At 46.5% G+C, this 26,268-nt stretch overlaps 1 protein-coding gene across 4 annotated transcripts in view; it reads right to left on the reverse strand.

Annotated features, from left to right (window-relative positions):
- BPTF (bromodomain PHD finger transcription factor) overlaps positions 1-26,268 on the reverse strand; it is an 86,731-nt gene that overhangs the window by 28,449 nt on the left and 32,014 nt on the right. For 3 of the 4 annotated variants that reach the window (XM_075579961.1, XM_075579959.1, XM_075579960.1), the window contains exons 8-26: positions 25,702-26,057; positions 24,792-24,923; positions 23,729-23,858; positions 22,260-22,392; positions 19,713-19,964; positions 15,721-18,139; positions 14,644-14,768; positions 13,898-14,026; positions 12,761-12,911; positions 11,930-11,972; positions 10,245-10,497; positions 9,771-9,932; positions 9,511-9,665; positions 8,360-8,486; positions 7,538-7,749; positions 6,990-7,215; positions 5,658-6,685; positions 2,900-2,982; positions 512-737 (exon numbers count right to left, since the gene is read on the reverse strand). In XM_075579961.1, coding sequence (XP_075436076.1) covers positions 512-737; positions 2,900-2,982; positions 5,658-6,685; positions 6,990-7,215; positions 7,538-7,749; positions 8,360-8,486; positions 9,511-9,665; positions 9,771-9,932; positions 10,245-10,497; positions 11,930-11,972; positions 12,761-12,911; positions 13,898-14,026; positions 14,644-14,768; positions 15,721-18,139; positions 19,713-19,964; positions 22,260-22,392; positions 23,729-23,858; positions 24,792-24,923; positions 25,702-26,057 — 6,342 coding nt within the window. The remainder of the gene's footprint in view (positions 1-511; positions 738-2,899; positions 2,983-5,657; positions 6,686-6,989; positions 7,216-7,537; positions 7,750-8,359; positions 8,487-9,510; positions 9,666-9,770; positions 9,933-10,244; positions 10,498-11,929; positions 11,973-12,760; positions 12,912-13,897; positions 14,027-14,643; positions 14,769-15,720; positions 18,140-19,712; positions 19,965-22,259; positions 22,393-23,728; positions 23,859-24,791; positions 24,924-25,701; positions 26,058-26,268) is intronic. The other variant, XM_075579962.1, reaches the window with a different exon arrangement.

A 26,268-nucleotide genomic window follows, 5' to 3' on the forward strand; every position in this document is an offset into this window, starting at 1 on the left:
CAGATTACGTTATAGATCATCGAGTCTCTGTATCACCTTCCCCCTACATGCCCAATTCCTGGGTGATTATGGATGTGGCACCTAAAATGTACAGGTATCTGCACCATTTGAAACTCTGCCTCCAACACTTTGCTTCCCCTCTACCTGCTGTATGACAAAAGGCAACAGCTTGCTAACCGCTCTGAAACCCAAAAGGCTGCAATCGGTGCTTGGGTAACCTGTGGAGCAGGCCAGACTTCCCTGTATGCATGCGCAAATCTGTACCTAGGGAGAAACCTTCAGCTTCCATGGGGCGTGCACGCTTAAGTACTGGGTGTCTATACAGGGGTGCAGGAGTATGTACAAATATTTCGCACAGCCAACTGGCTGATTTTCTCTTAGGGTTCAGGCTGGGGGGGCTTTAACGCAGTCCCCCCCCCCCCGACATCATTTTTCTGCAGGTCTCATCCTTCCACAAAAGCCATTTTGTTTCCATCAGGATCCCGGATGTCCAAACAAGCTCCCCCCTTACCTGCACCTCTATTTGCAATTCTTTGTCCAAAAGGGCTCTTTTTTTGAGTATTTCCGCTTTCAGCTGCTCCTTGTGTTTGAAGAGCAGTGCAGACAGCTTGGTGGCGTTCTGCTTGCTCCTCTTCTGCTCCACGCACTCCTCCCGCTTCCTCTTTTTGGCGGCCTGCTTCTCCTCTTTGTCTATTTTGTCCAGGATGTACTTCATTACCTGGTTGCAAACGATCATTCTGCAAAAACAAATAGAAACACGGTGGCACTGCGGCGTCTCCAACACATTCACATGGCAACTCCTGGAAGGATTTGCTTTGTGGGTAATGTAGGACTGAAAAATAAAAATCTCGGCATGGAACAACTTGTACAACACCGGGTTTACTGTTGGTGATACTTTGTAATGGTGTCCACTGTCTTTCTCTTGGAAGCACTCGCATTGAATTGCAAATAAACTTTCTATATACAGCAAAAATACATAAATAATTACTTATGAAAAGAAGAATCCACTTCCAATTTGTTGGACCTACTTCTTGAACTAGATCTTAATAAGACCGTAAGAACTTTATTTCATGTAGAGCTTTTCTCCCGATGGGACTCAAAGCGCGTCACAATTTCAGCATAGCGCGCGGGACGCAGCACAAAGGAATGTTACACACACAGTTCCTGGCCAGCAGAGCTTACAATCTATGTTTTTGGTACCTGAGGCACAGGGAGATAAAGTGAGCCGCTCCTTCGATCGTAGGATTTTACTTGTATACACGAGAACAGGTGGGATGGTCTTATATATACAGTGGCAAGAAAACGTTTGTGAACCCTATAGATAATTACGGAAATGCCATAGTTTTTCCATGATAACCTTCTTAAATCAAAGCCAGTCTTTTCTTAAATATCCAATAGGGTTTCTATGAACTAATTGTCTTTTGAAACAAAATGTATGAATTAGACAATGAGTAATTAAGAGTCAGGGTATGTGCAAAAGTAAAACCCTGGTTTTATCAGCTAAATTAAAGGGGATCATTCTTCTCATGTGTTTAAATAATTAGGTAGATCTTCAGGGGTGAGTTTGGGAGGCCCCACCCTATATAAAGATCAGAAAGCTTGTGAGTTTGATCTTCACCATACAGGTGTGTGGAAATACTTCATGCTAGAGATTGCATGCAAGAAATTTCTGAGGACCTCTGATGAGCATCAATAACGGCTTTGCTGTCTAGAAAAGGTTACAAAACCACTTCCAAAGATTTGGGGCTCCACCAATCCACTGTCAGGCTGTCTACTAATGGAGACAGTTCAAGACACCAGTCACTCTACCCAGGAGCGGTCGTCCTACCAAAATCTGTACAAGAACAAACCAGCAAATCATATAGGAAGTCACAAAGAACCCCAGAGTAACATCCAAGGATCTGCAGGCCACTCTTGTCTTGGCTAATGTTAGTTTTCATGACAACTACCAGAAAATGACTGGACAACAACAATGGTGCTCATGGTAGGATAGCCAGGAGGAAACCACTGCTCTCTAAAAAGAACATTGCTGCCCGTCTGAAGTTAGCCAAAGAGCACATAGATGATCCACAAGCGTTCTGGAACAATGTTCTCTGGACGAACGAGTCAAAGGTAGAACTTTTTGGCCTCAATGAGAAACGTCATGTTTGGCGAAAACCAAACACTGTGTTCAAAAAGAATCTCATCCCAACCGAGTGTGATGGTTTAAGGCTGCTTTGCTGCCTCAGGACCTGTACAGCTTGCCATCATTAACACAGCCATGAATTCTGCATTGTATCAGAATATTCAAGAGGAGAATGTCAGGCCATCCGCCCGTGAGCTGAAGCGTAAGTGGGTCATGCAGCAAGACAATGATCCTAAACATACAAGCAGATCTACAGAAGAATGGCTGCAGAAGAAGAAATTCCGCGTTTTAGAATGGTTTAGCCAAAGTCCGGACCTAAACCCCTTCGAAATGTTGTGGCCGGACCTGGTGTGAGCTGTCCATGCAAGGACGCCCTCAAATATCACTGAGCTGAAGCAGTTCTGTAAGGAGGAATTCCTCAACCCCGATGTGAGAGACTGACCCGCAGTTACAGGAAACGTTTAATTGAAGTTATTGCTGCTCACGGCTGAGCCACCAGCTACTGAAGCTAAAGGGTCACAGACTTTCTCACACACGGATATTGAATGTTTAATCATTTGTGGATAAATAAATGTTGAAAAAGTGTCATGTTTTTGTGTCATTTGTCTGATCAGGTTATCTTTATCTGCTATTAGGACTTAGATTAAGATCTAACAACATTTTAGGTTTGAAATATGTGAACATCCTAAGGGTTCACCAACTTTTTCGCAGCACTATTAACATTGCATTATGACAGATGTATGCCCCGTCTGTAGTCGCACCGTGCTATCTTACCTTTGATTTTCCTCTCGTTCAACAGGGGTCAAGGTCTTTTTCTGTTTTAAGTGCTCTATCACTGCGTTCTGCTTCATAACCACCTTGGAGACAGAGCGAGACACACACAAACATTACAGAAAGAGTTTACACCAATGAGCATGCGACACGTGTCCCTAAATCCCAGGGAGACTGCCCATGAAGCGGATACAGGTTATACTTTTAGCAACGTGTTGATACTGAACAGACTTACATCATAAGTAGACCTTGAAGTCCCAGTCTACAGTAAAAGGCGTGTAATGGTCCCTACCAGGCTTTAACCCTTCACAGTCCCATGTGAATGCAGGGGAGACGGGTCCTCCCGTTCCCCAGGTCCCTCCCCCTTTGTTGGTAGACGCCGATCTGGAAGGGGGGTTTCCCAGGCCTTTGTTCGGTGGGTTTCAGCCGGAACTTCCGCCTAACCAGCCATCTTTATCCAGCAGGCCCATCCAAGGGCCACATGTAAGCCCACACGCCTCTTTTCGCTATGCTCCCTGACCCCCAGGCCTATTATCCCCCAGGCTTATTACTTCCCCAGGGCCATTAACCCATTATATCCACCCAGACCCAATAACCTGGTCATATCCCTTCCAGGACCCATTACCTCCTAATATCCCCTTCCCGTTGTTCATATATGCTTCTTAGAATTTTTCCTAGGCCCAACAGTTTCGGGTTGGCGGCCCGGTGAAAAATGACACCCCACCATAAAAGGCAAGTGAAACAGTTTAGCACAAACAGTTCATGTAGACTGTCTGCCCTGACTAAGACATCTCATAACGGGGATCACCACGGTCATTAATCACTGTCATTAAGCAACCCGATTCTATTCAATAATATATATATATTTATTTTTTTAGGTGTTTGGCCCCGCCTTTTAGGTTCTGACCTTCTTGCTAATTCTCCAATTAGCAGTTAGGTATAAAACTATACCTCAGTATAAAGGACTTGTGGTCATCCCATAAGGTTGGAGGAAAGGAGATTTCACCAGCAACAAAGGAAAGGGATCTACAATAAGGGCAGTTACAGTGTGGAATTCATTACCCATGGAGACTGTGATGGCAGATACAATAGATTTGTTAAAAAAAAAAAAAAAGGTTGGACATCTTTTTATAAATGGAAGGTATACAGGGATATACCAAATAAGTAAACATGGGAAGGATGTTGATCCAGGGAGTAATCTGATTGCCAATATTTGGAATCAGGAAGGAATTTATTTTCCCCCTTATGATATATCATTGGATGATATGTCACTGGGGTTTTTGTTTGCCTTCCTCTGGATCAATACGTAAGTATAGATATATGATAAAGTATCTGTTTTCTACATTTAGCATAGGTTGAACTTGATGGACGCACGTCTTTTTCCAACCTCATCTACTATGTAACTATGTAACTCTTCTATGTGGTAGCCTGGAGCTCACTGTACAGGAGAAGGTGGTGAGTCTGTGTTAAACAAAAGAAGCGTGTGTGCATGAGCGCGTGCACTGAGGAACTTGTGCACTGAGGAACTTGTGCACTCGCACTTTTTTCCTTCATAATGCCGAGGGAATTTTTGTTTCTGTTTTTTGCCAGATTTAATTGCACTGAATCGCAGATAGCATAAATGCGTTCAACTCTTTCAACCAGGGCATTATTGACCGGTAATTCCTTGTTCCTCAGGGATTATTACTTAAGTATTGCCCTATTCCTGAGTGCATTAGTCCTGTGGGGGTTGAACTACATGGTTCTAACAAAAAAGGTGCTACTGAGGCTAATTTAACAATTTTAATTAATGCAATTAATTGTGGCAAACTGTGACCAATGAATAACTCATGTCCACGTCTTTCTCCTAGAGTAATCCTTAGGACTGAAGGAATGATTATCCAAAATTACCTTTCATGGACTAGAATACATCAGACTTGTTTGCTTTGCGTTGAAGCAACTTTGACCTGTCTATCAATCAGTTTGTGTGTCTAGCTCAGTGGTGTTCAATCTTATTTTGTTAAGGAACCTTATAATTATAATGTGATATTCTGCGGAACCCCAACCCTCTCTAATAGCGCGTCTGAGATGAGATGCATTGTAAGGAACCCCAACCTTCTCTAATAGCGCGTCTGAGGTCAGATGCATGGTAAGGAACCTCAACCCTCTCTAATGGCGCGTCTGAGATCAGATGCATTGTAAGGACCCCAACCCTCTCTAATAGCGCATCTGAGATCACATGCATTGTAAGGAACCCCCAACCCTCTCTAATAGCGCGTCTGAGATCAGATGCATTGTAAGGGACCCCAACCCTCTCTAATAGCGCGTCTGAGATCAGATGCATTGTAAGGAACTCCAACCCTCTCTAATAGTGTGTCTGAGATCAGATGCATTGTAAGGAACCTCAACTCTCTCTAATAGCGCGTCTGAGATCAGATGCATTGTAAGGAACCCCAACCCTCTCTAATAGCGCATCTGAGATCAGATGCATTGTAAGGAACCCCAACCCTCTCTAATAGCGCGTCTGAGATCAGATGCAGTGTAAGGAACCCCAACCCTCTCTAATAGCGCGTCTGAGATCAGATGCATTGTTAGGAACCCCGACCCTCTCTAATAGCGCGTCTGAGATCAGATGCATTGTGAGGAACCCCAACCCTCTCTAATAGCGCGTCTGAGATCAGATGCAGTGTAAGGAACCCCAACCCTCTCTAATAGCGCGTCTGAGATCAGATACAGTGTAAGAAACCCCAACCCTCTCTAATAGCGCCCCTTGGTTCCTCACCTGTTTCTGAATGATTTCACTCTGATTGGAGCCCTGCAGGGTCTGCTCCCGCTTCACATCGTGCTGCTGGGTCTTCTTCTTTTGCTGCTGCTCCCGCAGCTGCTGGATCCGCTGCAGCTGCTCCTGGACGCTGGCGGCCTGCACGGTCACCACGTTCTGAATCTGATGAGCCTGCATGGTGCCGGCTTGCTGGATCTGAATGGGAAGCTGAAGCTTGATTTGCTGGGGCAGGCCGCCTTGCTGAGCCTGGATTTGAGCTACGACGTGCGACTGCAAGTGAGACAGAACCTGAACCTGCTGCTGAAGCTGCGGTACTGTAATCATTTGGGCTTGAGTTTGCTGGATTTGCAACTGCGGGCGAGACGGGGATTGTACAGTGATTTGATTTACCGTCTGGCCCGCTGCAAATGTTTGCACGTGGGTCTGCGGCAGGGTGGAAGCTTGCAGCTGTTGCTGCAATGGCGCGTGTATCTGAAAGGAAGCCGGTAAGGTCACCTGCACGGATTGTTGCATTTGCCCTGGAGTCTGAGGCAAGGTAAGAGTCTGCAGCTGGTTATGGATCTGAGGCGGACTTTGAAGCGCGGCTGGCGATGTCATTTTAACAGTGACCGGTGGCATGGATACTTGAGTCACAGTAGATTTAGCTTCGTATGTCACTGCCGGCTGGACAGACACTGGGGGTTGAGCTACCGTCTCAGACGCAGGCTGGGAAGCACCTGGAACTGCCGGAGGCGGCTTTGGTGGTTGATGCATCTCTGGCTGCAATGGAGGCTGGGGTTGAAATGTCACTGGATGCTGCAGCTGTGGTTGAATGAGAGAGAATGACTGGAGTGGAGCAGAGACCTGAGCTTGGGCCGGGACACTAGCCTGGGCCTGCTGCTGTACAGATGACTGGACCGGCGGCTGAGCCGATGCTTCGGCCGCTTGTGGCTGAGCAGCTGCCTGTAGCGGTGGCGGCGCCTGGATGTTCTGTACCTGGTTTTGTGATGCAGGTGTCGGTTCAGATGTTGCTGCTGTTGCTGCTGATGCTGCAGAGAAGATGGTAAAGACACAGGAATGAGTTATCCCACGGCAATAGTACACAGTCTATAACCAAGGTCATTTGTATATTCACACCAGCCAACGCTACACTCCAACATCTCCCCGGCAAACCAATACCCAGTTTCTTTCTGGGTGTTTATGGAACAACATGACACTGGACAATACCAGGGCAAACAGCCCATCAACCCAAGTGTCCTGATAGTTGGCAGCACTTCGGCAAAGACATTACAGCACGGTATCTTTGCGTCAAAATACTCTCTGTTATCTACTCCCAATGTAAACAGACTGTACCTGATGTGGCAGTGGAAACAGTTGCCGTCATAATTGTGCTTGCTGAGGAGGATGTCGCGGGTATGGGGGTGAACAAGAACCTCTGTATGGTACCATTTGGCATTGCTGCCTGCATCAGCTGCTGCCCCGGACTCGCAATGATGGTCATACCCGGAGGGATCAGCTGCAACTGGCCTGTAGTTTGGCCCTGCCCCTGAACCACAACAGTGAGGCCCTGTGCACCGCCCTAAGGAACAACGTACGGTTAAAGAGAGAGAGAGAGGACCCGTGCAAACACAACGGACATAAGGAAAGTGTGAGCACATAAAAAAAAAACTTACTGAGAAACCTGCTCTGTGCTTGAAATAGAAGTTACAGAAATCATGTAGCTTTTAAAATGGGGATACAGGTTGGAGTGAAACGGTTTTAGTTGCTCCAATTATTACTGTTACGTTTATGCTCTGCTGGTCAAGAACACTACTTGCGCCACAGGGTGGCAGTGCAGGGGACGGTGTACAGTCTTCCAATGTGTGGAAAGGGACCGTCCATCCAGAAGGGGGTCATCTTACCTGCCCTTGTGTCAGCTGCGTAAGTTGGGCCATTGTCAGTTTAACTTGTCCCTGCTGGGGTCTAACGGCCTGTGGTGTGGCCGCCTGCGGCTGAATTTGTTGCATGGGTGTGCCCACCTTGTGCCCTGGGCTTGGGACAGTGGAGCCAGCAGTCACAGCAGTGGAGACGGGCTGGCCCCTGATGATCTGAGTTACAACCTGTTGAGTCTGACCTACAAGGGAAACAAAAAACCACCATTGGAGAAGGAAAATGAAGTGGATCATTCGGAGGGGGAATTTGCTTTGATCTGCTAGATCAGGGGTCTCAAACTCCGGCCCGATAGGAAGCCGTGACGACATCGGCGCAACCTGTGACGCGAGAGCTTTAAAGTTTAACGCCCTGCTTGTTGAGCCAGAGCAGCTACCTGCACGCACTTCGGAGGTAAGTATCTCCGGAAGCACGGGGTACCCTGAGCTGAAATGAATGGGGTTCAGCCCTGGAGACCCCCTGCTTCAAAAAACAACTATATAAAAAAAAAATGTATACAAAATTATACAAACCTTTACATTTAAAACCTTTAAATAAAAATACGCCGGCTTGGATTGCTCCTTTAAAGGTCTGGCGTTGCACCCTGCATAACAGTATAATAGAACCAGCTCATTTTCGGAAGGTGATTGCCTCTCCAGGGTGTGTTCATAGTATGCTTATTATAATGACAATATTTGGTTATTGCATGTGGATGTATACAATTGGTTACTTTCCCCCCTATGATGAGCCAAACCCTGTCTGAAAGGAAAACTATTATTCTTTATAGTGTCAAAACTATATATATATTTGTTTACCAGATGGGTGAATTCCTTGCTGTACCACTAGTGGATTTCGGATAACGGTCTTTCCTACGGTAGACTGCTGAAGGGGAGTCCTAATAACAGCCATTCCGGGCCTTAGCTGTGCTCCGGCCGAGATCACCTGAAAACAGAGGAGGCCAGATCAGTTCCCCAGCTTTCAAAGTAACGATCTATCTCTGGAAAAGCTTGGCTAAACTGGGGGGGGGGGGGGGGAAACAGTTTGAAAAATAACAAATCAGAATGTTGGTTAAGTTTCCAGACTAGGGGGCTCGACTCCAGTCCTCAAGACCCCCCCCCCCCCACCCCCCAACAGGTCAGGTTTTAAGGATATCCCAGCTTCCGCACAGGAATCCTCGAAGCAAATTATATGCAAATACAACTATTGACAGTGTTCGACAAACCTATACATTTGCACGCCCCGGGCGAGTGGATTTAACCCCCGGGCGAGTAAATATTGGCCCAAGCAGCACACGTTTGGTACTAGGTGGCGAGTAGATTTTTTTGTGTGGCGAGTAGATTTTTTGGTGATTTGTCAACCACTGACTATTGACATACATCTTATTACCAGAGGCTGGGCCATATCTTCCAATAATGGGACGTTACAGAAGTCTTTGCATTAGTATGACCCCGACCCCGAAAAAGTGGAGAGAAAGAGGAGAGGGAAGCAATGGTAGGAAATCTGGCTAGCCTAACTTTGGCATATCTATACAGAACCCGTAAAACAGGGGTGCTCAACTCCAGTCCCCTCAACAGGTCAGGTTTTCAGGATATCCCAGCTTCAGCACAGGTGGCTCAATCAGTGGCTCAGTCGATTGTGCTGAAGCAGGGACTGATTGATCTACCCGTGCTGAAGCTGGGATATCCTTAAAACCTGACCTGTTATGGTGTCTTCAGGACTGGAGTTGAGCACCACTGTTCTAGACAACTCTTTCAAATAATACAATTAGCACACAAGCAGGAAACCCACACTCCCACAGAAATGTATTTCGTTACGTGGAACTGTAGCCCGCTGGGAAGCTGTACACATCGAAGGCATTCTGCCACGAAGCTCTGTCCACGTTTAGTGGGAAAACTGGCACTGAGTCTTGCTAAGAGAGAACACTGCTTGTTACTGCTCAAATGTTCAAAAGTGAGCCAAATCGTACCTGTTGCGCTGTGGTCGTGGTACCTGCAGAACCTGCAGTACCTTGGGTGTTCGGTCGGATGGAGACCGTTGCTGTCCGAGGCTGGAAAGTTGTGTACGTTTGCTGACCTCCAGCACTGGACGGAATAATTCCCAAAACCTTCTGCTGGACTACACCTGGGTGTGAACCAAAGTACGTTCTTAGATCACGCTACACGGTTTAATGGTGTGACAGCTAAGTGCAAATCAACCTAAGCTTCCCAATGGATTATAAAACTATACCTCCTTGTGTCGCTGGCACATTCAGAGTAACAATTTTGCTGTTGGCTCCGAGAGGCAGTTTGGTAAGGACTTTGCTTGCCATGGTGGCTGGGCTTCCGGTAATGTGGAAGGTCTGGCCAGTGCTAGCAATGGAAGTGGCGGAAGTAACAGCTGTGCTTGCAGCTACAAAGAATACAATGCATGGAGCAGTCTGGTTATTCACCCAACCTGCTACCCAACTAAAATACAATAACAGTAATACATCGCCAATGAGGAAACGTTCTGCTATTTTCATTCTTCGCTGTAAAGAAATTGATCTTCAGTTACCGACTGCACGATTCCCATTCACCAAACAGCATTTTTATGATGTCTCTTTTTTTTTTTTTTTTACCTCTCCTACTTTGCTGGGAGGCTGTGCCATGCATCCACCGCCCATCAACATGTTAACTAAATCTACCCTGTACCATCACCGTATGCTGAATAATTCGCGTTTACCTGGAGAAGACTGTCCTTGCTTAACCCACGTAGCAAAAGTCTGATGAAAGTTCTTGTTCTGTTGGAATGTCACAGTTGCCGGAGAACCGACCTTCGTGGTGAGAACGACTTTTGTTCCAGGGGTCCCGGAACCGGTTAAGGAGCTGACCACAACCTTGTGGGGCGCTGACGCCGGAGTTACGGTGCTGCTTGTTGTGGCTGTGCTTGCCGCACTGCTTGCCGAAGGCAATTGCTTTTGCTGCTCCAAACGTTTCTGAAGTCACAGAATATCTGGTATCAGTGAACAGCTATTGGTGGAAGTTTTTAACATTGAGGAATTGTGTGAAACACACACACACACAAAAAAAAAAAATAGACAAAAGAACCTCTAAATACTGTAGTATATTTCAACACAAAAATTACAGAGAAAGGAATAAAAACGCTACACGAATCACCGATTCTAAGCATCCGTTATATTGGCACATACAAAAGGTGTTTTCACTCACTTCTATTGCAGCATCCAAGGACGGGCTTTTAAATAGGAGTTTGTTTTGTTTAACAAAACAATAAACGTGCATTGTAAGGCTGCGCGTACAGTGCCGGCGCGTCAAAACAAATGCATTGCCGCGTCTGCTTATAGTAAGCGCGACGCGGCGGAGCGACGGCTTGGTCGCGATCGCTGGAAGTCATCTCAATTTGATTTTTCCGGCGACCGTGGCCCGACGGCGCCGGCGCTATAAGCGCGGCCTGACGTCGCCGGCACTATAAGCGCGGCCCGACGGCGCCGGCGCTATAAGCGCGGCCTAAAGCATGGCTGCTGATTTTAGACTTCTCATAGCTCAGGAGTGCCTGACTCCTGTCCTCAAGCCCCCCCCACCCCCCCAAAGACAGCCTCTGATTGAGCCACTTGTGCTGAAGCAGGGACTGTGCTGTAGGGATATCCTGAAAACCTGACCTGTTGGGGGGAGGGGGTTGAGGGCTGAAGTTGTGCACCCCTGCAATGGATAATGGGAAGGTTCAAAACAAACGGAAAATCAATTACAAAAAACTTAGAACTTCGAGTGCATATCCTAGTATTAACATGCTGTTTGCGCTGTGGCAGGCTGTCTGCGCTTCTGTCTCACATTAGTCAAACCATGGAACATCCGCGGAACGCCTTTACTGCTATTGGTTCGACTGAAAAATGGATACAAAGGTAACACAGGCTGCAAAGTTTATACCATTTTTACAGCAGTTTGTGTGTGGATGAGATGGTTGATAGCAAACAGTCAGTATTTTCAAAAGGAGCATAGATGTGTGTGTGTATATATAATAATAATAATAATAATTCAGGTTGCCAGTAACCGTTTACCCATAACTTCATCATTGCTAAAAATAAATAAATAAAATAAGGCGTTTAACAATATGATGAGGGTGCCTTTGAGAGGGTGAAATGGCCATGGAATGTGTGCACTAACGCAGTACATTCCTATGCCGGTATATTGGCCTGCAATTACACTGCAGAACCCTACATTAACCATGGGGTGAACACTACTAGCTGCACAGAACATAGATGGAAATACACTTCCATGTGTACGCAAGCCACAGCAAGCTGGATAACAGGCGAGAGTACAGGTCTCTGCCACCTGCTTGGCAGCCGTGCGCTGCCGCCTTATCTGAGCCACTTGTTGGACCTCGATTCCCTCTGAATTCTTTTGATGACTAACCTTAACTTGCTGCTCCACGGCTTGTGCCTTTTCCTTCTCCACCCTAAAAAGAAGAAAGGAAACACACTGAGTACATCTCCTGTAAAGGAGTAACCCAAAAATCATAAAATAGACCCCCCCTTTAGACATTTTATCTTATCTTTAACAATCTTTATCTAGTGTAATTTGTAGATAAGTCTATGTCTCATGCCCATCAGATAAAATACAATTGCCTTTTTCATAGCTGGAGACCTTAATACAGGGGCGGCCAACTCCAGTCCTCAAGAGCCACCAACAGGTCAGATTTTAAGGATATCCCTGCTTCAGCACAGGTATCTCAATCATTGATCCACCTGTGCTGCAGCAGGGATGTCCTAACAACCTGACCTGTTGGGAGGTCTTGAGGACTGTAGTGGAGATCCCCTGTCCTAAGGAACTGTGGTCCTGTGGCATAGATCTCTTCCCTTGCTTACTGCCAGGATGCAGAGCTGCACAGCACGCTCCCCCAACGCGGGGGGAATGGGTGACATTGAGACAGCATTTTGACGGGCGTTTGAGAACGTCCCAGTGAATGAATGCTTCCATGCTGAAGGCAGGAGAGCAGAACCTCGCCAGTCCCCAAGAAAGAGTTGGGCAAACACCTGACCATAGAAAGGATGAGATTACGGATCATATTTACTAATCCGTCTTCCGACATTGACTTGAATGGGCTGTTCCAGCGCCAGAAAGCATAAGCTTTGTAAATAGGACACTATATACCTTGAGGTCAGCTTTGCCCTACCCACAAAAATATTGTAAAGCTCCATGAAAACCTTATAGAGAGAAAGAAAACGAGGGCTGAACAAGAATTACCTTTCAGAAAAACATTTGATTTCCCATAAATCCAACTCTTCTTCCGCAACCCAGGTCTCCAGGATGATGGGGCCTGTTTGCTTGGGAGTAACCGGCCTTTTTGGCCTAAGTGCGCTGGACCGAAGACCTTTCCTCTGCGGGGTGGGCGTTTCTGTGACAGAAATAACACTAGGGGTTTAGAGGCAATCCAAGCGGGCGGGTTTAATTTTTTTACATGGGATTGAAGCGGGCGGTCTCCGGAGCTGAACCCCATTCATTTTGGCTCTGGGGACCCCCTGCTTCTGGAGATACTTCCTTCTGTAGGGGGTGCCAGGAGCTGGTTGCAGGGCTCACGTAATGGCGAAGATTCAAAGCTTCCGCACCTTGCGGGCTAATAGGAGGCCGTGCCATCATCCAGTGAAGCTTCCTATTGGCCCACGTGACCGGGGGGGGGGGCCTTAAACTTTGCAGAGCTACCGGCACCCCCTTTGGAGCCAAGTATCTCGAAGCAGGAGGTCCCCAGAAATTAATGGGGTTCAGCTACCCCCCTGCTTCAATCTTATGTTAAACAAATAATAAGAAAAAAGCACATGAATTGCTTTTAAAAAGCCTGCTTTGTTGCAGCCTGTGGTAATGAGGGTCTTAGTCCGTTCATTCCTGGGTGGACATGCAACATATCACATGCTCCTTAAGCAAATAAAAGACCAAACCGAGCTTTCGGCGAAACACTACATGATCCCAATGTAAGCAATGCTTGTTTTTTGCCCTCTCCTCTGTCCGTATAGTTATATTATCGATGTGCTACCGAACTTCCAAGCTGCTTCTCTTAAATAAACCTAAAGGTATCCCTGATACATAGCATTGTGTAACGGCTTACTGCCAATGCGGGCTGCCTGGGATGCAAATACCAAGCAGCCCTGGCCCACTATAGATATCTCTGTGGATGTTCTAATAGGTGGTATTAAGGCCTGTAAATACGTTGGGAAGATCAGAGGCTGTAATATTTACTATTAGTGAGATAATCGTGTCTCTTGGAACTCGTGTCTCAAGAAAAAAAACAAAAACAAAAAAAACTTTATTTAGTGATTAGTGGCACCTTCTATACGAAATGCCAGCCTCCCTTATAAGTATTGTTATGTAACAGGCAGACATACATACCCTTTGGAGCCTCTGGAACACCAATTGGGCAAATTATTTTCCTTACGCAATATTCTGACCGTATACCGTACGGCCCAACGTCCCTCCTCTTTATTATCTCAGTAGTTGTAATTTCTGTTTCAGAAGATTCTGCAAAAGTTTTAACAGCATTAGTTAAGATTTAGTGTGTGTGTGTGTGTGTGTGTGTGTGTGTGTGTGTGTGTGTGTGTGTGTGTGTGTGTGTGTGTGTGTGTGTGTGTGTGTGTGTGTGTGTGTGTGTGTGTGTGTGTGTGTGTGTTATCTTCCATGTGTTGTTTTTAATCAATCAGTTCTGTACTATGAGAAAATATTTCTAGCATTTTTTTTAAACTCTGAATAACATTTTTAACATATTATAATATAACAAGCATTTTTTTTTGCTTCTATTGCAACCCTTTACTAAGTCACATCCCCTTCCTCTTCTGAAATGGGCTCTGGCACACCCCTTGAGCCCTGCCTTCTCTCTAGCAGTGCACCAACTGTATCTTGTGACTGCCTGGTCACATGATCTTCCCCACAGAACTTTGCATCTTTGGTCCTCTTCTGCTGCACCGACAGCCATTTAGTGAACCCCCCGAGCCGCATCTTCGCCGATCGATCGGCAACTTAGCTAATCACTGGTCAGTGTGCAGATTGTATGATGCACATATTGGATGGATTTTTTAAATGGCAGCTTGAACTGCTGTTTTAAACGTTAATGTTAGTAGAAACGTTTACAAGCACATTACCTGTACGGGTAATGCTTCCCCCGGGAGGGGGCTTGGCCGCCATATCATCCCATCTTAAACAGGCCCACAGCAAACGCAACTTAAGACTCACACCAGCCAACGATTTCACCGTTTGAAGTCGATACCTGCAACCAGGAACCAGGTGGTTAGGATTTGTAAATTACAAGGACTTATTTTGCATTTCTGCAGATGTGTTGTTACTTTTCGACTAAACCTAAATTGCATTGATTAAAACAGTCAGTCTAATTTTCCTTTTAAGGGATGAAAGACAGATAATTGTTCAAGTTGTAACTTTTAAAAAAAAAAATGTAAGCTTTTAATATAGATTTTCTTCCCGTCAGTTCTACGAGATGGGATCTGGAAGAGAATAGCTGAACGCGCTCGACCGAGATCAACTGATCCCGGCACCCGTAAATCCGCCCACAGGGGCGGAGATGAATACTGAAAACGAACGCTCCCAGGTGGAGAAAGAACCGGCCTTCTTTGAGAAAGACCCCTGGGAGGGCCGGATTTCTCCACCGTGGAGGATTCGTTTTCAGTTCAAAGAGATGGAAATGGTCAGATACAACATCACTACAAAAAAAAACACTGGCGTGTGGGCAAAAAGTTTTGTCGTTTCTAATCGGAAGGGTGATCAGTGCTTAAATGCTTTCACTGTCACTGCAGCAATGCATTGTTTTAGGAATAAAATCGGTAGCTGCCAACTGTTTCTACAGCTGCGCTTATAGTGCCTGGCGACGGTGATGCGACGTCGCTCCAAAATAAATACATTGACTCCGTTGCAAGCGCTCACAGTAAGCGCGACGGAGCGACCAAAAATTTGGAAGCCGGGAAAATTTGATTTTTTTAGAGACAGTCGCCACATGTCACTGTCTCTAAATCAATACAAGAGCGCTGCCCGCCCCCTTCATGACGTCACTTAAACCTGAAATATAACTTTCGCTAGCGACGACGGGTGACGTCATCGGTTGCGTCGCCGGCACTGTAAGCTCGGCCTTAGTCAACATGACAAGAACCTTTATATGCACTGTGATGGGTACAGAATCAGTTTATGGACATGCTAAGGAACCTACGCACCTCCACGTAATCCCAAATGTTGGCCTTGGAGAAGGGTAAGGCCAGATATCGAGCGCTGGCTTCGCATTGTAGTTGAAGCATGGAACCTCTCGGATGCCTCCCCTTCTGGAGAGCTTCTTCAAATCATCGTTGGGCAAAACAAAGATGCTCTTTTTGCTGCTCTTGGTAACAAACTTCCTGTAAGACGGAAGAGCTGTCCCTGACCGGGACTTTTTCGGTCTCGCGAATTTCATAAGTTTCACTTTGTCTTTTGTAGAATACTCTTTGCTCACAGTCATGGTCGTCAAAAAGGTGCCCCCTGCCGTGGTCAACGAATCCGTCACCGTTGTGGTTACCACCGTTTTACTTTGCTCCTTCATGGACACCATATCGGTGTCCGTATCCGGAGCAGTGACCTTCGTAACAGTAATGGTCTTAGTTCTACTAGAAACAGCAGTGTTTTCTGTGGATGACACAACAGTCTTCTCTTCCATGGAAGATGATCCCCCGGATACTTCAACAACAGTCTTAGATGTTGACACGGTTGAGGTTGTAGTGGTGACTTCTGTAACAACTGTTTTTACTTTGTTGTCCCCATTTATTGACTCAATTTTGTTTTCTGCTGGCAAGCCGTTCTGCTCGGGGAAGTCCCTACCCGAGCTAGACTCCTCCCCAGAGGTGACAGCTGACGGAGTTACTTTTTCCGCGTGTTCTACTCCACCAATGGAATTATTGCCCTTGAACGAGGGTTGGGTTACGGTTTTCCTACAAGAACCATCAACACGATTCCCTTCTTCAGCGCTACGCTGCTCGTTAACACCCTTTTCTGAATCGGCTGTAAACTTTTCCCTTTTGCCTCCCAATTCAGCATCTTTTTGAGAACTCGGAGGTAACAGTGTGTTAATATTATTTTTCTCTTCCACATCTTCCATGGCGATATCCCCATTCATGAATGGCCTTGTTATAGGCTCTTTTAACTGTTTAACTGCATGTTCAGGGATCGTTTTTGAAATGTTATTTACCTTTGGTTCAATTGCGCTAATGGTCTTGGTCTCACATAGATCCTTTGTTAAACACTCTTTTTTAGAAAACGCATCATCTTTCCCGTTGACCTGCGATGCTGTAATCTGCCCCTTTTCCGTTTTGTAATTAACATCTTTTTTGTTGCTTTTTAAATCGTCAAGGTAATCCAGATACTTATTAACAGGACTCTCCGCCATCTTGGAATCTTGACTTAGCTGTTGACCATTAGATGATGGTTTCTTCGAGTCCAACAAACCATCACAAACGGAGTCTTGGGCGACATTTTTAGAGCCTTGAACGTATTCTGCTACTGGTTCGGTTTTGGAGAGCTCTTGAATTTTGCAGCCGTCTTTCTGATTGGTTACATTATTTTCGCAACAGTCTTTCTTATTCCCCTCAACCTCTTCATTTCCTTTCTTTACTGACTTGGCTTCCTTATCTTCTTGGAGGGACACTGGTTCGCCTGCCAACGGCACGGTTTTCAAAGACTCCTTATTTTCAGAGCAGTCTTGGACTCTTGCTTCGACGGGAACAGGCAGAGGAGTGAGCTCCTCTTGTTTAACACTGTCATTCAAGGACATCGGTTCAGAATTCCCCAAACTGCACTTCTCTGGACTTCTCCGATTTGTCTCTTCACTTTTTGATGGCGTAACAGGCGTGCCACAGTTTGAGGAAGAAGCACCGTCAACTTGAACATCTCCAGTCCCAGACACACGTTCCTCTGCTTGCTTTCCATTCAGATTTCCCGGGATATTAAAGTTACTTAATGCCGCCCTCTCTCCCTCTTTAGTTTCACTACCACCCCCTTTCGTTTCCACCACCTCTTCAGTTTTAAATACAGTGTTGGATGCTACATCAGCGTTATTGTTTGAGATGCCTTCTTTATTATTGCATTTTTCTGAGCTGGGACCCGAGGGCCCTTGGCTCTCTGTCTTCGGAAGCTTATCTGAGGAAGGTTCACCAGACTTAGCATTAACCACGTCTGAGCAGCCCTCACGCAATTCCTTCAGCACAGTTTTACTTGAAAGGTCCATCTTGCTTTCATTGAGCGACTCCGTACATGTTTCAGCTTTTATTTTAATGCCCTCTGCTAAATTCTTCTGTGGGTCCAAAGATGCGACCCCGCCCTGCTTCGCAGACGCCTCCAGTTTTAACTTTTCTAGTCGCTGCTTTTCTTCCAGTGTGAACTGCTTGATTCGCCTTTCAAGCAGTACGTCCAGTTTAGATGCTTTTACTTTCTTTTGGTACCACGTCCTGGACTGAAACCCGTTGCTCACATTGATTAGATCCATGTCGGGAAACTTCGCCTCCTCTTTTATGCACGCTTCAGATTTGGTTTCATCCATCTCCATGGGTTCCTCCTTGATAAAGCTACCTTTCTCGCAGCATAGCTCTTTTTCATCTGTAAGCACGTCATCTGTTCGTAAATGACATGAAATAATAAATAATCAACAGTTGTTTTCTTGTATAAATGATAGATTTTTTTTTTCGCCACAGGTGTGGGTTATTTAAAAAAATAAATTAAAAAAAAAGAAGAAAATACGTAACTGTCAATTCCAAATCAAACTATTTTGCGGTTGTAGACGCACATTGTTTAATTATACGTGTCTATAATGATTGCTAACATTGCAATGCGTTCTCTGCAGTTATAACGGAGAACTTCAACCAATCTGTTTATATGGGAAAATAAATCCAATTAACCCTTTGGATGCCCCATGATGTTGCTACCACGCCTGGTATTCCAGGCGCCCCATTACACAGTGCAGGGGGGGCCCATCTCCAGTCCTCAAGGGCCACCAACAGGTCAGATTTTCAGGACATCCCTGCTTCAGCACAGGTGGTGCAGTCTTCGACTGAGCCACCTGTGCTGAAGCAGGGATGTCCTGGAACAGGATTTCACATTTCTCTGTCTCCCTTTGCAGCTCATAGGATTCATGTCTCCCTAGTTTAGCTGCCTGTTATTTTCCCTGTCCCAGCAGCTGGCTGCATGTGAAAAGGCAACATAATTGTTACATGTTGTTTACACAGCCCTAGTCAGTGTTGGTTGCCTGCAATCTCCTATTCTCCTAGCTGAGAATGGGCTATTCTGCCCTCCCACCTGTTTTGCTGACAGTTAGTCTGTCCCAAGACTATTCCTGTTACCCAGATTCCCCCACACTGCCTTTTCATTCCTGACTCTGGCTGAGTGAGTACCTTCATGTTACACTCCTATGGCAAGGCCATCTCTTTTTACCTGTCCTTAAATACAAACTCACAACTACATAACATCCACAAGTGCCTGTATTTACTGCTGCTTTCCTAATAAAGTGAAGAAAATATAGCAGGACTTGGTGTGCTTTGGAAAGAGGGCTGAGTTAAAGCTATATGGGGCTATTCACACATCACACGTGACCCTGGCTTCAGAATAAGGGATATCCTCAAAACCTGACCTGTTGGTGGCCCTTGAGGACTGGACTTAGCCACTCCTGACAGTGGGTTAGTGGTCAAGGCGCGTTTTCTACAGGAGATGGCGAATCAGGCAAGGAAACAGAAGAGGACTCATACACTGTGTGTATACATTATACAAAGCTGCCATTGCAAAGTTAAGGACGGGAGGACAACACATTGAAAAGAACGAATAAACAGCTCTTCAAGAAGGCCATTAACCTCCAGTGACCCCGCCCTTCCGTCACGTTGTGACCCCTCCGAGTGATCGCGGTGTCGCGGGTTACAGAAACAGGAGTTCCTGCCAGACCGCGTTCCGCGCTGCTGAACGCCATCTCCACCGAGAGAGAGCGCTAAAAAGACGCCCATGACGTCAGCACGAAGTCATGGGGTCCCTGGAATGTGGTGACTGCATCATGGGACCCCCTCAAAGGGCTCCTTGGGATTTCTTTTAAATCATTTAAAATACCCGCCACTAACGCACATTTCGGCTTTTATTAGGAGTCTCTTCTTCCAATCTCTGCACTCAAAGATATCAATTATCAAATGCCAAAGCGAGATAATACCTTTGCCTCCTTTATCTAACGAATGGGTATCCATTTCCATTTCTTCCCTGTCGCTGGACTTTCTCTCCTCCTCCTTAATGGGGGCATTCTGCTCGGCCGGGCCTGACGATTTGCTTTCTGCGCTTTCGTTCGCCGATGGATCCTGGGACACTTTTGCTACTTTGTCCTTTGCGTTGGTTTCTAATTTCACTCTCGCTGGGCTTTTCCTTTTTTCCAATGCTGTGGGACTTTCAACTTTGTCGCTACATTTTTCTGAAGCATAAAGAGAGCACAACCAGTTAGGGTATATCAAGGGTGGCCAACTTCAGGCCTCAAGGGCCACCAACAGCCAACGATTGCGCCATCTGTGCTGCAGCAGGGAAATGCTTAAAACCTGAAGTGGCACTTGAGGACTGGAGTTGGCCACCCCTTGTGTATATTCGGAATGAAAATAACTTATCCCCATCCCACTTTTTTTTTAGGCTATGAAGTGCCTGGAATGAGCTCATATTTTAGGTTGACACTGAACAGACTTTGCAAACCCTCTACAAGCATTTTGGGTGAAGCAGTAGCTCGCTCAATGGAAATGTAACTGCATTTAGGGAGAAGGAGCGGCTCAGTAAGACACTGACTGGCATTGAGTTTGTAGCAGGGGAGCCTGGTTCAATTCCCGGTGTCGGCTCCTGGTGACCTTGGGCAAGTCACTTTATCTCCCTGTGCCTCAGGCACCAAATAAACATAGATTGTAAGCTCCACGGGGCATGGACCTGTGCCTGCAAAATGCCTCTGTAAAGCGCTGCATACAATTAGCAGCGCTATACAAGAACATGCTATTATTATTTGAAGCTGGTGAACCTGGTTTGAATGCTAGTGTCAGCTCCTTGTGACTCGAGGCATCACCTTATCTTTCTGTACCGCAGGAAACAAAATTAGATTGTAAGCTCTATAGGGCAGAGGTGAATCCAATGTAAAGTGATGCATACATATTTAGAAGATAAAAGGAAAATACAAAATGTCAGCAGGTCAGTTCTAGCGTAACAGCCTGTGTTTAAATTAACAATACAAGCCGAGCTATTTATTTTTTTAACATAGGATTGAAGCAAGGGGTCTCTGGAGCTGAACCACCATTAATTTCATCTCCGGGGAGCGCCAGCTTCCTGTGATACTTACCGTCGAAGGGGTGCCGGCATATCCTGCAGTTTTAACGCTCCTGAGTCACGTGGGCCAATAGGAAGCCGCACTGGGTGACATTTGAAAAGCGGCCACGACGGGCGCCCTGCAAGCGAAGCAGCACCCGCTACGGGGGTATCTCGGGAAGCATGGGGTCCCCAGGGCTGAAATTAACGGGGTTCAGCTCTTGAGACCCCCTGCTTCAATCCTATGTTAAACAAAATAAAACATTTGCAAAAAAACATCGCCCGCTTGAAATGCCTCGAAGTTCCAATGCAGGCAGTAATCTAAAGCCGCGCTCAAACCTTCTAGCTGAAGTGCAAAGCCAAGACGGAGCAGGAAAACCTGTCAGTGACACGGGCAGACTACAATGTAGGAATCCACAATAGGGGGTTGGTGCAATCTCCTTCAGAGAGGTGTTTCCAGACCTCTGGTAGATAGTGTAGAACAAGGGGGAAGAAGAGCACACACAAGCCCCTAATAGCGTAAAACATTATTTAATTGGGTACAAAGTGTAAAGCAACAATGAATGCAATTACCAAATGGAAGCTTTAAAACAGCATGTAAAGGGTTACCCCAGCGGGAGGGACCCGCCGCGTGCCTCCGTTCAGCGTCCCGCACCACGCAGTAGGTTGTCTGGAAGAAGACGGCTCCACCGGCGTCCTCGTCTCCCCGTGACACTTGCCCGTTTGGTGGCTTGGTAATTTCATTTGGCAATTGCATTCATTGTTTCTTTACACTTTGTACCCAATTAAATAAGGTTTTACACTATTAGGCTGCGGCCCCGCTGCCTGCGCTGCACGCGTGTCTGCGAGGCAGGCGGCGCATGCAGCAGAGTCCCCCCGGTCTGCAGAGAGCTGCAGGGGGAAAGACAGGAGGGACGTGACGGGGGAGCGGCCGTGACGTCACCCGGCAGGTTCGTCCTCATTGGCTGAACCGGCGGGGGGCGTGGCCTAGCGCTCCGTCGCGAGTCCTGCTCTCCATTTTCTTGAGCAGGAGTTTGTCGGCGCAGCACGGCGACCCCCTCGCGGCGGGCCCGGCCCCAATGTGGGGCGGCTCTTGTCCCTGCAGCGTCTGTCACAGCGGGCGCTGCAGTAGCCAGCGGGGACCTGGCCTTAGGGGCTTCCGTGTGCTCTTCTACCCCCTTGTTCTGAAGCTCTAATGCACAGGTAAGGAGCTTGGCCTGCTTATCATACCGCATGTAACCAAAAAGATGCTAATCCCTTTGTAACTGCACTATTTGTGGGAAATCAAAAATGGGTTGTAGAAATCAAACCATAATCAGGAGTCAAAATGGTAAACAAATCAAAGCCACTCTCGCATACGATTGAGAATCTTGTGTCACGTTGTACAAGCGATTATTTAAAAGCACTAACACGCTGAAAGATTTAACCTCACCTAAGATTTTTCTGTAGGACACATTGGTATTTCCGGGAAAACGAGGAAGAAACTTCTGAATGTGAGTCTTGCTGATCCAGCTCCAGCCTCCGTATCCGGTCACTCTGTATTCTTCTCCTTTTTGTTTCCACACCTGATGAAAACAGAATGGTTAACCAAGGCCGAGTTGGTCCTGGGCAATGTCAACAGGGCGTTACAGCACCTAAACCAGGGGGTCTGCAACCCGTGGCTCAGAATGTAAACACATGTGGCGCTCACCCTGCGGCCAGTCCCTCACTCCCCTGCCAGCCGGATGTCGGACCCAACTTCCATATACGCCCGCTTGGCATCTCCAGCTCCGCGGGACCAGAGACGGGCCTCTCACGGTGCCCCAATGTTAAATACTTCAATTTAGTGTTTAGTGCGTGGGGGCAGAGGGGGAGGGCGGACAGGGACGGACGACGATAACGGAGTGTGTGTAGGGTGGGCGATTGAGTGAGAGGAGGAGGTTTGTATGTGTGGGGGGTGGGGAGAGAGAGAATATTGTGTGTGAGGGGAGAGGGGATTGAGTGAGAGGACAGGGAGAGGAAGGGAAGTATTTTTCTTTCTTTCCCTATTTCTGATTGAAGTTTGTCCTACGTTAATGCTTATATATACACGTGAGTGAGTGAGTGAGTGTGTGTGTGTGTGTGTGTGTACAGTATATGCATCATGCATGCGTTTGTGGGGGTGTATTCATTTTCATGCATGTGCTGTGGCTCTCAAAATATTTTGGTCAAACAAACAAAACAAAAACACAGCTCCTTACTTAAAAGGTTGCAGACCCCCGACCTAAAGCATGTACGCAGAGTAATTATAAAATGTGCCTAGTTACAAAGGTATTGTAACGTATTTAAACACTGACTAGGGCAGGGGAATGGGGGGGGGGGGTCAACTCCAGTCCTCAATGGCTACAAACAGTTCAGGTTTTCAGGATATCCCTGCTTCAGCACAGGCGGCTCAATCAGTGGCTCAGTCATATGACCTGTTGGCACGGTCTAGGACGTTTGGCCGTGACCAAAACCCCGCTTGCGTTCCGCTGCCGGGACGTTTCGACGCGATGTCCGACGAGTCGGCTCTACGTGCATGTTTAAATGTCTGCGTGGGAACCACTTAGACCGGCCGCTCTATCTTTAAATATCCCGCGCGGGATATTTAAAGATGGCGCGTCCGCGTGAGTGGTCTAGGCATTGTAGCGGTCTCGCGAGGGACATTTAAACATGCGCTTATCAGACCTGTCTTGTCAGTGGGCAGTCGGGCGCGGCAGAATAGGCTTGTCGGGTGAGTGGCGGACATTGCGGCTAAATGTCTCAATTAGTGGCCCCTGAGGACCGGAGCGGGTCCCCCCTGGACTGGGGCTACTGCTGGTTGACTGAATTGTTTAATGGCTCCATTAAGGCATCGCAGACAAATCATTTCTAGTGAACGCTTCCTCTCTAAAGAAGTATTACCTGGTGCTTCACAGGGAATGTATATTTGACCCATGTTGCCTGCTGCATACTTTCCTCCTCTTCCTGCTTCCTCTCCTTTTTTTTCACCTTATCTTTTTCTTCTCGTTCAATGGATGTCATTCGACGTAACCTGAATGAAGAGAGAAACAGATGTATGCAGACCTCACCTTTAATCCCCTTCCCTGGCAGAGGAGTTGGAGGGATTGTCCCTAAATGACCGTCTCAACTATACCATTTAACAGCCATAACGCTTTTCTTCATTGCACACAAAGCTATTTTAGCTGCTTGCTGCAGTCTCAAACAACCACAGCCCCTAAACGCAGCCAACATGGTGAGTGGTATGGGGCAATATCAACATGTCCCTCCCACGTATGGTCAAGTTAGCAACAACGCCCTCAGTTCAGATCCTCATGGTACCTCTATTAGCCAACTGCAGGGAACGGGAGTTTCAAAGGACTGTAATGAATGCGATGAGTGGTCAGTGGCACCAAGACATTTGAACTAAGGGCTTCTTCTAAACAAGGGTTGGTTAATGCAGGGGTTCTCAACTCCAGTCCTCAAGACCCCCCCCCAAAAAGCAGGTCAAGTTCTCAGGATATCCCAGTTTCAGCACAGGTAGCACAGTCAAAGACTGAGCCACCTGTGCTGAAGCAGGAACTGATTGAGCCACTGTGCTGAAGCAGGGATATCCTCAAAACCTGACCTCTTGGGGGATCCTGAGGACCGCTGCTCAGAACCCCTAGGTTAATGTGTCTTTGCTAGGTACAGTAGACTGGATTTCATCATCATTTAAAAATCGGCTACAGCAACACCTATTTTCACCCGCTGCATTTTTTTCTATTCACAACCTATTTTTTGCCTCAAAAACAAATAATAAAAAATAAAAAAAAGCTATGCAGACAGATTTTACCAAACCTGCTCGTTGTCAAAAACTTTTCCTATACAATTTCTATTGGGCATCTAGTGCGCTGCACACTGTAACATACACAGAGTATTACACTATTGCAATGATCTGCTATCACACGGACACAGATTTTGAACGCACGGTTTTTGAATGACTTACCTTGTGTGACCCAAGGACTCCCTCCAGATTGGCAGCATGACAACCGGTTTAATGGCACACTCCAATATGGCGAGCGCCAGGGCAAATTCTCTAGGTTTGCTACACATCTGAACGGCCTTAATCCAGTTTGACCTTAAATTACATTAACAAAGCGAAATATTCAGCACACACAAAGCAGTAGCAAGTAGAGCCATGAACAACTGTCTTACCTCCATCACGGCTCATTAAAAGGCCTCGCTGCAAACCGCTTTAACCTTTTCCTGCATCTCAAATAGTTGAGTGTGATGCTACAATTGGCGTAACATTGGTTTATTTTCCAATCCACAATTGCCGCTAAAGACAAAGTGATCAGTTTAAAAACATATTCCTTAATGATGTAGAAATAGCTGCGTTAGTCCAGTTGCGATAGTGCAGAGTAAACGAGGGGTTCAGTATTAGGTGTTACCTTTTTTTATTTGGACCAACTATTGATCTTTTAGGACAAAGCTTTCGGGCGCAGGACAAAGATTTTGGGCGCAGGACAAAGCTTTCGAGCGCAGGACAAAGCTTTCGAGCGCTCTCCTCTCTTCCTCAGGTTGGGCAATAAGGATTTGCAGAGATTCCATGAGTTTACCCCAGATGTAGAAACCAAGGTAACTATCTAAGGCAGATGATGCCGAGAGGTGATGGCAACGGGGTCAGTGAATACACAGACTTACAAATATCCCTAAAACGTCTGCTAGCATATATAACCTACATACCAAGGTTATGCTACAAATAAACCCTTTGTTCCCTTGTACAGTCCTGCATTTAAGCACAACGCAACCACTTTCTCAATGAGACTGACTGCTGCAGCTGAACATACGTACTAGAAGTAACACCCCCCCCCCCAGTGATTCCACTCTCTGTCACACAGCAGTGCAGGAATTACCTGTGCGAAGCCCAGTTCGGATGAAGAAACGATGCAGGGATGTTGTTCTCCAGCTGGATGATGGTGAGCCGTAGTGTGGATATAGTCAGCACCTTGGACCCATGCACAGACCCGTTCCATTTGAACTCCCCAGTGGGACTCATGCAGAACTTGTGCGACAGGTGTCTCCTCTTGTCGTGGTCCTCTCTGTGCTGGTGTTTATTCAGTGCAAAGGAGTTGGTTGTGTACTGGTTGTGGTACACACGATACTTCCCCTCCTGCCCCAACTTAAAATAATTGCCCATACTGCCTTTCATAACCATTTCTTTCCTGGTGCTCAGTCGGGAGATTTCTCCTTGAGAGTTTACCACCAGAACCTGTAACAGCAAAACAAGAACAAATGAATACAGAAAAGTGGGCTTCTTAAAAAGATAAACTCTGCTTATTTTGATACAACCCCCTCCCCCCAAAAAACAGGTTTGAGTTTTCCAATAGGTACGAAGCCCATTGTTGATCAATTTTCGATTAAAGGAGCAATCCAAGCCACTGTTTATTTTTTTTGCAAAAGTTTTAATTATTTACACAGGA

The sequence above is a fragment of the Ascaphus truei genome, chromosome 22 (genome assembly GCF_040206685.1).
Source record: "Ascaphus truei isolate aAscTru1 chromosome 22, aAscTru1.hap1, whole genome shotgun sequence".
Taxonomy (NCBI): domain Eukaryota; kingdom Metazoa; phylum Chordata; class Amphibia; order Anura; family Ascaphidae; genus Ascaphus; species Ascaphus truei.